Source organism: Vanessa atalanta, chromosome 12 (assembly GCF_905147765.1).
Source record: "Vanessa atalanta chromosome 12, ilVanAtal1.2, whole genome shotgun sequence".
In the NCBI taxonomy this organism is placed as follows: Eukaryota; Metazoa; Arthropoda; class Insecta; order Lepidoptera; family Nymphalidae; genus Vanessa; species Vanessa atalanta.
In genome coordinates this window covers 3,150,725-3,168,744 of record NC_061882.1, presented here as the reverse complement: position 1 = coordinate 3,168,744, position 18,020 = coordinate 3,150,725, and the positions used below count along the sequence as shown (strand labels likewise).

General features: G+C 35.4%; 1 protein-coding gene across 2 annotated transcripts in view; it reads right to left on the bottom strand.

Moving 5' to 3' along the window:
* Positions 1 to 2,793: 2,793 nt before the first annotated feature.
* The window catches only part of LOC125067589 (bumetanide-sensitive sodium-(potassium)-chloride cotransporter), a 30,836-nt gene continuing 15,609 nt past the window's right edge, over positions 2,794 to 18,020 (bottom strand). The window contains exons 4-24 of one of the 2 annotated variants that reach the window (XM_047676231.1): positions 14,105 to 14,267; positions 13,260 to 13,355; positions 12,423 to 12,592; positions 11,833 to 12,025; positions 11,118 to 11,257; positions 10,700 to 10,897; positions 10,444 to 10,551; positions 10,197 to 10,320; positions 9,977 to 10,098; positions 9,754 to 9,889; positions 9,416 to 9,515; positions 8,978 to 9,089; positions 7,995 to 8,129; positions 7,472 to 7,578; positions 6,992 to 7,120; positions 6,759 to 6,823; positions 6,333 to 6,426; positions 6,091 to 6,221; positions 5,410 to 5,524; positions 4,995 to 5,143; positions 2,794 to 4,617 (exon numbers count right to left, since the gene is read on the bottom strand). In XM_047676231.1, coding sequence (XP_047532187.1) covers positions 4,373 to 4,617; positions 4,995 to 5,143; positions 5,410 to 5,524; positions 6,091 to 6,221; positions 6,333 to 6,426; positions 6,759 to 6,823; positions 6,992 to 7,120; positions 7,472 to 7,578; positions 7,995 to 8,129; positions 8,978 to 9,089; positions 9,416 to 9,515; positions 9,754 to 9,889; positions 9,977 to 10,098; positions 10,197 to 10,320; positions 10,444 to 10,551; positions 10,700 to 10,897; positions 11,118 to 11,257; positions 11,833 to 12,025; positions 12,423 to 12,592; positions 13,260 to 13,355; positions 14,105 to 14,267 — 2,832 coding nt within the window. In that variant the 3' untranslated portion in view covers positions 2,794 to 4,372. The remainder of the gene's footprint in view (positions 4,618 to 4,994; positions 5,144 to 5,409; positions 5,525 to 6,090; positions 6,222 to 6,332; positions 6,427 to 6,758; positions 6,824 to 6,991; positions 7,121 to 7,471; positions 7,579 to 7,994; positions 8,130 to 8,977; positions 9,090 to 9,415; positions 9,516 to 9,753; positions 9,890 to 9,976; positions 10,099 to 10,196; positions 10,321 to 10,443; positions 10,552 to 10,699; positions 10,898 to 11,117; positions 11,258 to 11,832; positions 12,026 to 12,422; positions 12,593 to 13,259; positions 13,356 to 14,104; positions 14,268 to 18,020) is intronic. The other variant, XM_047676233.1, reaches the window with a different exon arrangement.

The window sequence follows — 18,020 nt, the reverse complement described above, 5'->3', positions numbered from 1 at the left end:
AGTAATTTGGTAACCATCGTGGTTACAATACAAATTATGTAATCTAAATAATGAAGACGAATACTGATGCCAACTATTTGCCAACAGAAATCATAATTAGTGTTCGGTTATTTTATTCGCAAAAAGTAATCTCCATTACTTCACTAGGGTTTTTATGTTTTACGCTCAATTAATATTACATATTCACAAAGAAGTTCAAAATTTAATTCTACAAAAGGTTGCATGTGTGGAAAAAGTCTGTAACTTTTTAAGGTTAACTGGTGATAGGGCTTTGTGCAGGCCCATCTGGGTAGGTTACTCTCATCAGATATTCTACTGCCAAACAACAATACTTAGTATTATTGTGTTACGGTTTCAAGAGTGAGTGAGACAGTCTAAGTACAGGCATAAAAGACATAACATCTTAGTTCCCGAAGTTGGTGTTACATTGACGATGTAAGGAATAGTTTACATTTCTTACAGCGCCAATTTCTACGGCGGCGGTGACTATTTACCATCAAATGGCCCATTTACCTGTCGACCTACTTAAACAATTTTAAAAAATACCTATATTTGATATGCCGCGTAGTAAAGAAGAATCCTCAAATCAATCATCCCGTAGCACTCGTTATCGTCGAAGGGCATGTTTTATTAAGAGAATCCGTCAACATGGATGAGGACCCCCATATAGGAATAGCCATTAAACAAAGGAGGCAGTCTAAAATTCATTGTACGAAGAAGCTTCTAGCCGGTTTTCCTCGACTCACATTCTTATGACCATATGGAACGACAATAAGAGTTAAGGCGACTTTCGGACGTATTAAGGAATCAGATAAAACGCTTTTCGGACGTATTAAGAATTTCTTGTCAGATAATCTCAATCCCTGTTTTATATTCTCAAGAACTCGAGATCAGCAGATTTATAAACCAGCCACCAGCCAACGAGTTATTCAGTTAGAAAAGGTATAAAATTATATTGGTAGTTGGGAATAAAATTAAACGCATTTTTTTATTATTTATTCATCATTTTTAACGTACAAAAGTACAATTGATCAAAAAATTGTTTAGTACATTTTACTAGAAACGTTATTATTAAATAAATTAGAGGATTAAACAAAATTAGTTAACTAACTACTTAATTAATGTCATTGGGTGCATCAGGTACGATATTGGTAAACAGAACAATCACAAACAGTAGTTTTATGAAATATGTTTTTTTTATTAATAAATTGACGAAGGTGTCCACGAAAATTTACTTTTTCTTTCAACCACTTTCAGTTTTAAAGCAGACCTTACGCATCCAGTCTTAGAATGAAAACTATAAAACTATAAAAAGTTTCGATATTAGTCACATCACTTTTCACTATAAAAACATTAGAAATTAAATCAAATCAAAATTTAGCTAAAAGAACTATATTACAACAAAAATATTTAAATGATTGTAATAAAGTAATATTTCCGCACAAATATGACCGATCAAAATTTAATTCAATATTAAAAAAATGGGTATTACCAATTATATAATCTAAAAAAAATGAGAATTCGTTCTATATAGATTCTACCCTCACAAACACAAGTTTTTTTTTTTTTATATTAAAGTGACAATTCAGATCTATTGCTATCGATACTCTACATTTTTAATAATAAGTGAAAATTATCCTGAAAACAGAAACGAAAAGGCAAAACAGAAACGAAAAGGCCAAACAGAAATAATGTTGAAATTCATCGTAAAGCCACGGCTACACATAAGCGACCAAACTCTTCGTCAAAAAATTAAGATTTTTAGCAATTACGATACCATAATATTTACTAATAATTACACACTTAGTTAACAATGTCGCTTTTATTGAAACAGTATCATCTCAAAACGTGTTTTTATTAGGCTTGCAGTTTATGTACTATAGTTTTGTATGATTTACAATAAATTAATGTTAATTAATAATAAATTAAAACTAACTACTAAATTAATTAGTAACACTATTAAAATGTTAAACATTTTATATTATGTCAGTAATACGTAATTTAAATGGTTAACATTAAAATGGACAACAATAGTGCTAAAAATTTCATAAAGCATCCATAGACTAACGCATTCATTCGTCGCATTCAGAAATGATAATAAAAATCACGGTTAGTTTAAAATACTACTGAATCACATTAAATCTATGGAAACTTTATTTCCTTACAATATTTATGTGTATAAATTTGTCATAAACAAAAATTTATCCAATCAAAAAATTCAAATAAATCACACATTCACACACACGCAAAAAACGTTTCCAATTAATATCATAAAACACCACAAGTATGGAATACTTTATGTGTCAATAAATAGCTAAGCGAATTATTGAACGATATTTTGATTTGCATCATGATTGCATTATAAGATTAATATAAAAATTTAAATTGAAATTCACGCTTGTCACGCCAATAGTCTTAATCAAAACGCGGATAAACCGACGAAACACGCCGTATCTTCTGATATAAGTTTTTTTTTTATCTTTTTTCGATTTAGAATAAATCATTTAATAAATAAAGAAATTAAACATTGACTTGGAACTTTAATTTATCATTAAAAAAAAACAAAAATCTTGTTCCAATAATGTCATTTTAGATAACGAAAAAAAAAGTACGTATTTTTGTAGCATTACTATTGTAAAATACAATTCTACTTCTACCATACTTACCATACTTAATACAAAAATTTTTATAACGCTTTAGTATAATCGACACAAAAAATATTCCAAGGAAATATATATATCAAAATTGAAAACTTTAAATATATAATATATATATTTTATAGCAAAAATAGTTAACGATTCATATAAAAGTTTAGACTTAGTCAAATTCTTAAAAATTGCAATAGCAATATGTTGACAAAAATTTAAAGAATCGTTATTTTCGTGAAAAATGCTTCCAAAAACTCTAGTAATATAATTTTACAGAATCAGCTAATCCAAAATTACTTTATCAAATTTCGTTCAAGTCTTGCTTTATTAGGCACTTTTAAAACACCAACTTTAAAACACTCCAAAAAGGAAAACAGCTAGGAAGAATCTTAAAAAGTACGTCAAATTATCAATCTTATGCATTTCACGTTAAGGTGACAATAGCGTGTATAATGTATGTAGCGTGTTCAATGTACAGCATACATATTAATTTGTACTTTCAGGCTAACGGAATGTCGGTTCAGTCACGCAAAAGTTAATTATTGAGAGAAAACATAAATTATTATACATTACATCACTATTATAACAATACATTAATAATAAAGGAACATTATAAGTAATGTACATTAAATGATATATTCATACAAGTTTGTCACTAAATATACATGTTATTAAATGTTGTGTCAAAATCGTTAAGGAAAGAAACTCGTATATATAATCAAACTATAATTATATACGAGTAATATTTTCATTAGAGTATGTTAGAAAAGTTTTAATGACAACAGTCAATAATTTTAATTACTTTTAACTGTTTCTTTTTTTTTTTATAAACTCACTTTTACATTTGTCTACTTGTTTAACGGTTTATACATAGTTTGTATTAGATAAATGACTTTTTAACAATGTTACATGTTTGTTATATGATAATGTGAGAAGTTTATATCAACATACAAACATATACTATTTATGTCTATTGTATATTTTTCTTTACGTCACTGGTAACTTGTGTTATATATAATGCGGTTATACAAGTATTTAGTATCAATTTGTAACTGTCGTCGTTTATTTCTTTAAAATAACAAAAATTATGATCACGACGCGACCGTTGCGTGTAGTGAGTATCACATAATTGTTAATACAATTAATAATATAATGTCTTTATTCCATCTCCATATTATTAGATATATTCGTGTCAACTTTTACCTTTCAAGTAAAACTTTTTTTTAATCATTCGCACAACACCGTCGACATGCGGTAGGTCTTCCCAGGGCTGAGACACATTCGCGGCAAACGGAAGGCGACAGTGACGCCGGAAGAAGTCTCACGGACGGTCTCAAGCAAATTCGTTGCCATTCGGCCCCAAGTACCGCGCTAACATACAAATTACGCACCCCCCCCCCCCCTTCCTTTCTCTGCGAGCGTTTATAATAACGTCGATTATCTGTCACGTGAGGTCATCATATTTAAAGTTAAAATACTTATAGTATAGAGTCATAAATATTTTGTTTCTAAATACAGTCATTAGACAATTGTAATTCAATTAATCCATTTTATTTCATTTTCCTTTTATTTACTGTATATTTTGTTAAATATTTATTTACGTAGGGCGAATACTTAAAATACTATTATCGTAGTCGTTTCCGTGCATCACTTCGCTTTAAAGAAAATAGGTAATTCTCCACCTAGGTATTCTAGGTCGGAACTACTGAGGCCGCCCGCGCGCCCTAGGAGTAGAAGGTGAGCACGGAGGCGTGGTTGCCGCGCACGAGCAGCACGCGCGGCGCGGCCGTGGCCAGCGCGGCCAGCCACGCGGCGTACAGCGCGGGCGGCAGGCCGCGGCGGCGCGGCATGGGCTGCGTCACGCACACCAGGCGCGCGCTGGACGAGTGCTCGCCGATGAGCTCGCGCACGCGCAGGTAGCGGTGCGTGCGCGAGCGCGCCGCCAGCACGTCCGCCTCCGTGATGCTCACTGCCGAGGGCGGGGGGCGTGAGGCGCAACTCGGACGTTATAGCCGTCATAGTGTCTATATCGTCGAGTTGCCACATGACGACGGGCCGCCACGACATGTGAACGTCCGTTAAAGTATGCCATATCTGTTTATACCAGTTTTATAAACTGAAAACAATAGAGTCCTAAGGGGAAGCGTATCTAATCCCTATAAATTCCAATAATTTTTTTAAACATATCTTGTGAATGAAACCCTTGATCTACGAATCTGCAATCCTACAAGTTGGCCACTAGCAATGATACAGTCAAATATAATCGTATTTATAAAGGGATAAGCACTACTTATACTTTTTCAAGGATTATGTATAATCCTCACTCATTACCGCTGGTTTACTTACTATTGTCATTAGTATCATCCGACGCCCTGAAGGGGGCGATCAAGTCCTCGAAATATGCTAACGTTGAATCTTTTGGTTTCTTTGTGACGTCTGATATCATCTTCAGCGCTGAATAATCTATGCGGAACTTCGACAGTAGAGATGCCATGCTGAAATATATATTTTTTATAGCTTTAGATTCTTTAAAAATATTGTGCAGCTAATCATATAAAAAGTACACATAAGTATAAAATTACAACAGATATTAATTATCATAATACACAGACATGCCTATTCGGATAAATATAATAGTAAATTAAGCTTGGGTGTTATTCACCAACGAAAAATGTTACAAGAAATAATAAATATAAGCGAAATACTTTCGATTTATGTTAATTAAATAAAGAATCGACCAGAAATCCCTGGCACGACTCACTTCCGCTCCTCGATCTCGAGCTCGGTGTGGCGGTTGGCCAGCGTGAACACGCGCAGCGGACACGACGACCACGCGCGCCGCGTCGACAGGATGTACGGCAGCAGCAGCGTCAGCCCTGCCGGGGAGATTCTTTGCGGTTAGGTACACTGCTGTCTCTGCTCTGCATCTTGTCTCAAACCATACTTTAGATTTACATTGACACTGCCAAAAGGATAAAGTATTCCTAATATTGTAATTGCGCAATTATAAATGAGTTAAGTTGCTGTCTCTTGTACCTGTAACAGCACTGACTCACTCATTTCTCGAAGCGAAACACAACTACAGAGTTTTGCAATATAATATCTAATGGCCAAGCCGTTCGACCAGCGTTCAGACCGAGTAATTTATATTAAACAATTAAATATTTCACAATTATATCCACCCGGAATATAAATCTCATCTTCAAAGATTAATTTAAGTAAAGTAATAGTACTAAGGCCTTCCGCTCATCGATGATTCCTTATTTGGTATCCCTTTTTTATCTGGAAAAATGCTCCTACGCGTTTCTCCCACATTAAAAATGGAAGGCGGGATGTGGGACTGCCGGTGGCCAGAGCGCCTGGTGCGCCCTGCACACCGGACCACTAGTGGCCGCGCATGCATCCGTGACGGGTAACTGTATAAAGCGGAGGGTGCGCTCACCGCCGTCGTCGTACAGCCACCACACGTCGACGGTGCCGGCGCGGCGGCGCGTGAAGCGCTCCACCGACGTGAGCGACGAGGCCCGGCGCGCGCGCGCCGCGCCCAGCCGCCGCACCACCTCGCCCAGCCGGCTGCGCACACGGCCAGCGTTAACCGACACCCAAAACGTTTCGATCACATATCCGGCACCGAGGCCATTTACATTATGTAGTAAAGGAAACGATGTCGTTACAGAATATTACCTCGCCTTGTTCTTGCGAGTCCTCACGGCTCCGGGGTCGGGAGAAACGCCGGTCAACTCACCGGACATTATGGACACGTCTGACATACTGCTGTCTGAAAAACGTAAGAAGCGAGTGGTAAAATCTGATGATAACTGAAAGAAAACATTTACTATGTGTTGTTCTAATTATCACACTACGAGATAGATCGAGCTCGTAGCGCTACATACAGAAAACGAATAGCATTGTTACCAAAAAACCACCCAGCTAAAATAATCCCAGAAAACTTTACGGCCGGCAGACAGGCAGTCGTAAAAAAAGCTACCATATTCCTTTCTATAATGTACTAAAACGTTTCAATTAGAAGCAAGCTAATTTGTATAATAAAAGCAAACAAAATGTGTACTTTTCGATTTTTCATAATTTCTAGTATGTGCAGAATCTTACCTCTAGACTGGGAGTTCAAGGACTCTGTAGATTTCGACAGTTTGATACTATCACCCATTGAACCTTCAAAATAAAGTTATATATTTAGCAATTTTAATTATTCCCATATAAAGTGACAGTTTTAAACCTTATTTAGTTAAAAATAAACGACCCCCTAAACGAACTAATGCATCGTAATAGAAGTTTCTCCGTTCGTATGTCGCATACAACGCTGTCACCCCCCAAGCACAAATGACGCACCGGAGGCTCCGGGCGCGCCGGCGCGCAGACACGCGTGCAGGTCGTCGTCCAGCGCGTCGCAGGAGTACAGCCCGCCCTCCACGCGCAGCAGCGCCAGCGCCATGTGCACGTCCAGCGCCTTGCTGGGGGTGCACGGACGTATATTAACACCGACTTCGTCGAATTCTAATATATATATATAAAAAAAAACATTAAATATACAAACGCCTTCGTTCTTCTTCGTTTCTTTCGACAGTTTTAAAGGTTTTATATATATATATATATATATGACGAAAACGACTGACGAAAGAAAAGCGATTGTATATGTAATGGTTTTCTTTACGTACATATATATAATACTAAAGTAAAAGTTCGAGCGTTTAGTGTCCCTCGGCTGGGCAAATATGTCTTTTCTTCTTAATGAGTAGCCTATTTCCAGTGTATGTTGAAGTGTGGTATTACGTACTGTAACTGAAAGTGAAGTCAATACTTACTGCATCACCTCCACATAGTCCACCAGCTCCGAACGGTCACACGTTCTCCAGTCCTCCTTGAAGCCCATCATCAGAATGTTAGGCCTCAATTTACCGACACCGCTCGCCTGGAGAGAATAGAAAATTCAAAATATCAAAGAATATCAACAGCGATTGACTCATAACACGAGGCGTCACTTTAAGCTAAACTCATTTTATATCGTCAAATTTGTCTAGGGACTAGCATAAAAGGCTGCAGTTCTTTTTTATATATTAACCGGATAGTATGGAAAGTGGTAGTGGAGTCCAAACGGGAAGACGCCCAGTACAGTCAGTAAGATTGAAAGCAAGATGCCACTTTACGCCTCGTTTGAAGGAACTCAGATTATAAGAGGAGGAACACGTGTGCTGGTAGAGAATTCCATTTTTTGGCGGTGCGAAAAAAAAAGAGATGACAAATTTCTATGCCGTGACCCCAGTGACAATGCAGAGTGCAAAGAGTCCCACGTAGTTGGAATACGAGTGTGTTAGTGTTAGTGGGCACCTGTATGAGCGCGCTGGCGCCGTCCTTGAAGCTGGCGTCGTCCACGAGCGAGTAGAAGGCCTTGACGCGGCGCCGACTCAGCCACTGCGACGCGCGGCTCGCCAGCGCCTCGCGCGTGCGGTGGCTGGGCGCGCGCTGCCGCACACACACACACACACATGTAGCGCCCGATTCGGTAGGGTTGTCACATGATAAATAATCAATTAATATAATGTTTATCTCATTTTCTTTATAATTAATAAATCATCAGGACCTCTTAAATTAGTATGTGTACTGTACAGAAAACGATTAGTTTAAAATATGAATACAAAGGGCAATATAATATCTAACGAACCAGATGTCCTTTGTTCGAGTAGGCGCATCATCATACTTTAAAGTTGACGATCCTTGTTATCGTTTTGAAGTGAAATTTCTTTAGAATAATAGGCTATTTGACTGGTTTTTAAAATCCATTTTATATTATTTAGTAGAGATTAAGGAACCCGATAAAAGATGTTTTTTTTTTTTAATTCTAGTACATATTTGTTAAAAAATATCAAATTTACGCCTTGACAATATGGCGCTGCAATGGGGTCGATGTCGTCACTTGCCTGTATTGTAATCTGTGGCACATATAATCCAAATACAGTGGGCAAGCGGGGTTAACAAGCAAGTGACGTCATCATAAGCCCGACCAATCAGGAGCGTATTTTTATTTATGAATTTTTGAATAAATTAATTATTATTTTCAACTTTCGTATTAAAATAATAACCATTTTTTAATTCATAATATATACTGATTACAATCATTGACACTTTATTTTTCGCATTGTCAAATAGCCCATTGTGCTTTGAAACTTGAATAAAGAAAATGCTTCACAAAATATATCAAAATAAAAAACAATTTAAGTATTTATATTTTACACACACTTTCCAGCAATTAGCAATTGGACATCGGGGCTATTTTAAGCGAGAGAATCGCCGGCGGATACGTATTAAGTTACCTGCATAATATGTCCACATAACATCAGAGAGAGTCCCTTGGTGAGGAGATAAGCAAAGTCGGTCAGGAGCGGTCTCTCACCAGGAAAACCAGTTAGAACTAGTATCTGTGGCCTGTGACAAATAAGTTGAATCAGTAATTAATACGTACATTCGCATATTTAAGATGTTACATGTTATTAATATGATAGAAAAAAAAACGAGTATTATACATTTAATTCTTTTGGTATTTTAGTACGTGTTCACCATCGCCCATAGGCCATAGGGATTTACTCACCCTTCAAACCGGAACAGAACAATGCTGAACATTTCTGCTTGCTAAGATCTTGCTAAGCTTGCATAAGTGCCTACCACCAAGCCATTATAAAATTTTACCACAATTACAATATTTTATATAAATCAACGGTTACATTACGAACTAAAAAATAATAATATTATACCTATAGTTCTTAACATGCTCTGTAACCCTGTTGAGTTGTTGCACGCCAGCTAGCGCAGACTTGTACGTCTGCGCCTGCGTCGTGGATCCCCAGTTCACATCTGCACACAAAGCGATTAGGTTTATATGCTGACAAATGGTGGCACACAATCACCAGAGACAAAAATAGCATTAAAAAAAATAATTTAAAAATTCAGTTATTTTAACATCTCAAAACTACTAAAACTTTATTAGCGCTACAATAGAATTAAAGAACTACAGAGCTACAGAATATTTGCAAGAAATATAATTTCTAAGTCCTCCTTGTAAGCGTAAGTAACATAGTCGTGTATAGCGCACCGGGCCCGCGGTACGACACGAGCAGGTAGAGCGCCAGCAGGCCGGCCAGCGTCAGCAGCGCCGTCGCCCACGACACCACGAACATGATCGCCACGCACACCAGCGCGCCCAGCAGCGACAGCCACATGTTGTACAGCTGCAACGACACCGTACGTCCGGGCATATATTACACTGGCAGACGCCGATAGTGCTGCAGTTCTGTGAACACTACCACGTGACGTACCCTGAAAGTGGGCCTCCACCCGACGGGGCGGGCGAGGCTCGCGTGGAACGTGGCGAAGTTGATGAGCGCGTACGCAGCCAGGAAGAAGTTGGAGATTAGCGGCGCTATCTGGTTTAATCCACCTGAAACCGCCGGGAACACAAACGTCAAGTCAACGTCGAGTGATCACGTGATCATATATTGTTTGATTAATGGAACTCCGTTTGTAATCGTCACTCACCCATAAGTATAAAGCTGACTGCGATGACGAATGTCAGCGCGTAGCCTCGTACAGGTTCGTTATTTGGTCCATAGCCTTTAGCGAAGAAGTCCAGACATGGGTATAACTTGTCTTGACATAGAGCCTGGGAAATTAAGCAATTATTACTACTTTACGCATAATTAGTATCATCCAAGATGAGTAATCTGATTTATAGTCAAATCGTAAACGATTTTGTTTGAGAAAGAAATGAGTTATTATATAATACCTGAAACACTTTTGGTGCCGATACTAAGGAAGCCAATGCTGAAGAAAGTGTAGCAGCAAAACATCCGCCGTATATCAGAGGACCAAACGCCGAGACGAGACGGATTACCTGCGCGATCAGATTACAAATAACTAATCAGTTCAAATAATATCAGCAGTGATACGAGTAAGCAAGGCTCGTCTGGATAATAATTGATGTATTCTATTTTATAAAGGGTTTAAGTCATTTTTAGACAAATTATTTTCAGCACACTTACGTCGTTGCTGTTGTGCAGCCCGTAACCACAAGTGCCGTTGGTCTTGCACTGGTCCATAGTCCATCCGGCCACGTCGGCTAGATCACCCGAGGCATCTCTTAGCACAGTCCATCCAGCGAGGAGAGCGATTAACAAATACGATATCGTAGTCAGGAGAATCGCTAGGAGAGTTCCTCTTGGAATTGATTTTTGGGGATCCTTGAAGAAAATTTTATTATATTTTATGACCAACAGTGATTTTCAGATTGCTAAAATTAATTAAAGCCAAATTATTTTGGTAAAATGTTTATACTGAGCTGCAGATTATTTTAAGAGACTTTTTAATACTGCATATTATATTTTACATAGATCAAAAGTTAATTTATACGAAACCTAACTGTTAAATGGAAATAGCTAAACAGGTTCCTGAAAATCTTACCTTCAAATCTCCAGATATGTTGGCGCCAGCCAATATACCAGTGGCAGCGGGGAAGAATATTGAAAATACGGAAAAGAAATTGTGTTCGACACCCTCAAAGGTTCTGTAGTCAGGCCCGAGGTTTCGCTTTAGAATCGTCACTGGGGAAACAAATAAGATTTTTTTTTTAATAAACCTGCATATGCTATTAAATAGATTCTATAGGACCAGTAAAATATCTGTAATTAACCTGGATCACTTTATTGTGACGTAAGCATGTATCGTTCTAATGTATAGTACATTGGATGAGTGGGTTTTGCTCATCAACAATTTCACGATAAACAATTTTGGAGACAGTGCCCTAGACATGATAGCAAAGTAATTGTTATGACGTCTATAAGCAAGTGCTGTCACAGAAAGTGTCAAATGAGGTACAATGTCATTGATCGTATAGTATAATACTATCTCAAAGGTTATTTTAATTCGAAGTCAATTCCGTTTATCATAGAGACATTTAAAACTTGTAAAAAATATGGAGAAAGTTCGCCCAAGAGAATGGTAATTATAAAGATTGAAGTTGAATAATTTCGAAACAATATTTTGTTTCTAATAAATATCGAGTTTGTATTAAGATACCCCAATACAGTTTACGCTATGTGTATACATGGAGTCAGACAGCTTTCTATATAATAATACATGCATTTAAAAAAAATGAAATATAGTTACAATGACTCACTGTTATACCCCACAAAGCCCTGTGCGACCTCAAGATCCGACTTGGGGCCAATGATGGTTCCGATGCAGAAGTCGGCGATAGCAGCCAGCAATATCACCAGCAACACTATCTGAGCTTTAGCTTCCCACTCCATTCCCACAATCACGATACCGGTAAGTAGTACTATGGTTATGCAACCGTAGATTGCTTGGTCCTGTAAACATTTAATACTACTTGTACCGTCATTTGTTGAATTATGTCTTTTAAAACTATCCTAAAATATCTTCGAAATTGAACAATTTTTTACCAAAACGTACCAAAACTCGCAGTTGTTTTGACATATGAAATTTTACGTTTTATTTTTAATCCCGTTTTAATGAACTAAAGTTGTAATTAATGGATTGGATGCTACGACGATTGTTTCACTCAGTTATGATAAGTACGAATCATCAAAAATACATACATCTCGTTCAAATTTTATGACTTCGTTCATCTTAAAATTGGTATAAAAAGTTGGGGCCAAAGTTTATTACGTAGCATTTATAACTTTTTTTAAATATCACGTTCGAAGAAATATTAAGAACATTTTATATTTAAAGCATTTCTCTTACCCAACTTTTGCTGACCATGTACGCTGACTCTGGTATAAGCGTGATGAGTGACTCTCCGAAGCCCACGACGTACATCGCGCACGCTACGGCGTTCGCCATTGAGAATATGAGGCCAATTGAGCCCCCGAACTCCGGTCCGAGAGATCTCGATATCATATAATATGTGCCACCTGATTCAGAATTTTGAATAATGTTGTCAAACTTCTTATTCAGGTATTTTGTTTTAGCAAAACCGGGAGATAAAGGTAATTTATTTGATAGCTACTACGATTTTATCGTGTTCATTACATATTTATCACATTATTTTGTTCAAAATAAAAAAAATAGTTATCTATGAGAAAACGAAGAAAATGATCTATGACCTTATAGAATTTAAAACACAAGGCGATAGTGCGATAACAAGGAACACACGCGCAGTTTGATCGGCGATGCTGCTGGTTTCGCGAAAATGCATCGGATAATTTTATTATTAACGTGATTTCTAACTTTGTTATTCTTAGTTATTTATAATTAGCATTTATTGACAGGGAGGAAACTGGCAACATAATAGAAATATGAGAATTCTCATCTAAGAGCATTTGTACTTTTTATTTAGGAAGTTTTACAATGTCGATTGATCATTTCAAGATTAACTTTTGTGTATGCAATCTCACTGTTGATCACGTGACATATTTGTTTGATAGAAGTACCGATAAACTAATTAGAGTAACGATTTTTTTAACTCGATGAATCGGAGAATTTAATATTTATATATATATATATTTTGTGATATTAAAACTAACCTAACATAAGCTTTGATCTACCTTATGCAATGAATAGGATAAGGATAATTATTACCTCCTTTGATGACGCCATTCGTACTTATGGCGGACATCGATAGAGCTGTGATTGTCGTCACGACGGATGTCGTCACAATTAAAAGCGATGCCTGCGCTGCCAATAAAAATAATTACAAAAATGCTTTTATCGTATTATTTATTTTATATATTAATAATTTTATTTAAAATTACTGATTTCATATGAATAATTTGTTTCTATAACTCTCTATTCAATCAATTCAATTGAAAACGGTCTAAGGGTGATATACATTTCAGGCATCAAGGGCAACAAAAATGATCTCAGTAGTAAGATAGACGAGTAATTGGGTTCCGGAAAGCATTACAAGAAGTCTTTTGCATAAGTGTTTATTGCTTGAATATTGCGAGACCACTTATAAACTTTCCGCCAACCGTGTGATCTGACGATGTCATTTCGCTTGATCATATAATTTCACTGGCTCGGTCACCCTTTAAACCGGAACACGGCAATACAAAGCACTAACGTTTAGAGTGGGTGGTGCCGACCAAAATTATGACAACGATATACTTTTTGTAACTGACACATACTTGAAATGCTTAAAGATACCAATGTCTGGAGCGGTGAATGTCACATTACGAATGTCTGACTGTGGCATTCGCTAATGCGAAGCAAAGACAATTTTATTTTCTATTCGAAACATATATTTGTTTAACCTGTTTTTATTTTATTGCATGTTTAAACAGTAAACAAGAATCAAGCACATAAGTAATAATTAAAACATAACAAAAATAGTTACTGAACAGTAGAATTTTACTTCACATGTGATTTTTTATGATTTTGTAATATGTAGTACAAATATCTGTATTAAATAAGTAATGACTTACCTATTCCAGCTTGTCCAACGACCCAGGACAACCGCAAGAAGAGCATAACCCCCCAAATGTTGAGGAGACATCTCATAAGGACGCCCTTTATCCATCCAAACTTCACGTTAGGCGACGGCATAACAGGCGCGCCATGTCCATCTTTTTCTAGGGTTTGACCTGGCTACAAATAGAAATAATGGGGCATAAAATATTTGCAAATAAATATATTTAATGTAAGTATTCATTTTAGAAAATTATCACTGAAATTTTAGGCAACAATTAAAAAATTGTACAAATTTCGTTGCCAACTAAAGTAATTAGACCATTTTGTTACCAACGCTTTTTAACCATACTTGTCAATTAATTATCCTTTTATGGAGACGGTTAAAAGAATACCTAATCGTGTCAAGTCAAACATATTACAAGTATTAAGTTAATTTATATAAAACAAAATGCCAAACCGTTCCACTTTAAACCAACCATTTAAAAAAAGTTGCTATATATATCCAACGCTAATGTGTGTAAAATATTTTCATAAATATTACATACAAATTTGAAATACATAGGTCCATCAAAAGCTATTTCATACATACTGAGTTCATTATTTATTCTGTGATTGTGATGGTGTTTTATATTAAACTTACCCACTTTCTAAATCATATCTTTCTACCGGTAGCTCTAACAATGATCATATTTCAGGTGGATTATTATCGCTTGATTTAATAAATAGGTGTTGTACTAAATCAGCAATAAAGAGATTTGCTCGGTTGCATAAAACGTAATCTTTTCCATAGTCAGGGCTGAACGTGAGCGACCACGAACGCTGACGTTAGAGATTTTCTAGACATCAATCCTAAATAATCCCGTTATACTGACATCGAGTTATTTTTTATCAAACACAAGAATGTCACAAATACCGCAACCATTGCTAAGAATATTTGAGTTATTTTCGGGTGCTTTATATTTATTGAAATTAATAAATTTTTTAAACGCAAACACGCATATAAAATTAAATCAAGGTCCATTGTAAATCCAACTCATCCGCATTGAAGTTTTAGTAGGATGTGTTGTTCCTATCTACATTTATTACAAACTATCTAACACCTAGTATGCGTAACATCACAATACGTTCGAAATTAAAATATTCTTTATTCAAGTGGGTTCATAAAAGTACTTTCGAATCGTCATGTAACATTGTTGAATTAAAAGTTTACCGCTGGCTCAGAAAGTAGATTTTACCGAGAAGAACCGGCAATGAACTCAGTAGTAATTTTCCGCCATTTTATGTAGTATGTCAATAAAGTACGATTAAATTTATATTAATATAATATAGTATTGAGTAATATGCTGTATTTATCCGTTTTGTTTTTTGACCTGAGATTTAAAACTTTTTAAAAGCCCAAGTTAAAAATAGCCAAGGAATCTTACTCGTATTATAGAAACGAATACCGTGGCCTAGGAAGGATGTAATAACTTTGAGAAATCTGAAACTCGGTATTTAGTTTACCTTTACTCCAAAAAATAATATTACGAAATCCCAATGATAACCATTATTTTGTTGATAGTAAGTTGTATGAATAAAAAAATACTTGCTCTTAGCAAGTCAATTCATCTTTCCAAAATGTACCCTTCTAAAGGATATTTGCGAATAATATTTTATATTTAGTTTAAATAACATTGACAAATAAAGCTTATTACTCGATAATATACATAATTTTTATTTTACCTTATTACCTATTACTATTAATTTCATTAGTGAAAAAAGGTACCTAGAAAGTTTCGCGTTAACCCCATTATTATATAATATAAATAATATAATTAAAATAAATTTTATAGAACGCTTGTGTGTGATATTATACAATTAGTGAGTTCATGGTTGGTAGTTAGTGGAAATAAAACCATTCTTTTGATATCGAAAATTTGTAAATAATCACAAATAGACAAAAAAAAACCCCGTTGTGTTTCTTTCGCTGGTTTTTCGCAGGTTAGGGTATTTTCTTTTTCGAACCAATGGTCGTGTTTAATTTGAAAATCAATATGAAAGTGTAATACTTCTATATTGAATACTGAAATTTGTATTTATTCGATTGTTTTGTAGCACAGATTAAGGAAATTGGCAGAGTTGCGTTTCTTTAAAAGCACGTAAAGCTTTTGGCCCTGCGCCTGCTCACTCTTCGATCGCGTTGAATTGAACAGAGTGCACCTGTGTAGGATCATACCCCTAAGTATTATAATATAATATATTCTGCGCAGTTGGCTTGCCTCGGTTGAGAGTAGCCGACGTGGCCGATACGGGTCAGGTACTTGAATATTTTCATAAATGGAAATTTACCTGATATATGCAATTGCAAAATAGAAATAGCATGTCTCCTAAATGTAAACAATCTTTTATATATTTTTTAAGAACTGCACATGTAATAACTTTATCGATATAAAAATAAATTAAAGCAACATAATATTATGTTATAATCATAATAAGCAAAATAAACATAAAGGTTAATTCGATTAATTATGTTTCCTGGCTCACGTAAAACCTACTCATCCGATTGACAGTAATATTCATATCATGACACCTTATAGTTTCACGTATTGCATTGATTATAGAACATAATTAGATGTATGCAATCTATTATATATATAGAAAGTAAAAAATTAGGTAGTTTATAATAAATTCCTACTACTAGTGTAGTACCGTACACGTGCTAAGTGCGTGTCAATAGCACAGTATTAATTATATATACGTATAATGTATATGTTAGTACTTGCGTCTTAGCATTGATTTCATTCGCCGTAATCGCATTTTCCTCTCTATTTTCATAATAAAATTGATATACGGTAAATTCCACGTGAGTTAATGCCACAAAATATTTTGATATTTATAGAATAATAAGCAGCGTTTAGTCAGTCGATTAGTCATAGTTGAAAGTATGCAATCGTATAATATACACCTACTTGCTTTGCTCGTGGGGGACCGAACTACGACGACCTCAATTAATGAGGCCCTATTAAATATAGTATTTATCATGGTTTAACTACGAGTAGAAGAACTAAGCGCAACTTTGATAACGCCAGCGCATCCGACGAGAACGTGTCGTAACTCTCATTCCTAACACAAACCACTTCATACAAGTATAATCTAATTTATATATTTTGCCTTCTATATAATACTTCTAGTCGCCCACGGCTTCGCTTGTGTTTTAAGGATAGGTGGCCAGGTGGCATAAAAAAAGTATGTCCTTCCGTGGGGATCAAGCTTGCTTCATAACAATTTCTTAAAATTCAGTTTATTGGTTTTACCGTTAAAAAGAAACAAACAGGCAGACAGACAGAGATACTTTCTTATTTATAATATTAGTATAGACATGTAATTGGACATTGATATATGTTTGAGATTGATAGTCTTCGACATCGGTTGACCGATTACCATATAAGTTTACCATTAAATTAGTATTTTTTATGAAGAATATTTTTAATCTATGTTCTTTGTTATAAATCGCCTATTAGGCGCAGTGCACAATAACTTTTATACCGTTAAACAGATCACTATGAAAATTTGATAAACGTTTTGACTACGAAAAATATGTTAAGGCAATAATATTAATACAAAATTATGTGTAATTGTAATCTAATAAATAATATATATTATTATCATTGTTGATAAAACTATTTATTTTATTTTATAATGAATAAAAGTCGCAATTACATAACGCAATCAAATGTTTTGTATACATTAAAAACGTCATTATAAATGGCAAAACATTAATTATACATTCAATATATACATTGAATAAAACATATTCCTAGACTATTTATATTTATAGCATATAGCAATAGCAGAGTGTTATTTTTATTTGTTTTATTACAAGAGCTTTTGATTTTACTTTTGAGTTTTTTTTTTCATGACGTGTTTTTATCAAGCATCTTAATCCAAGGT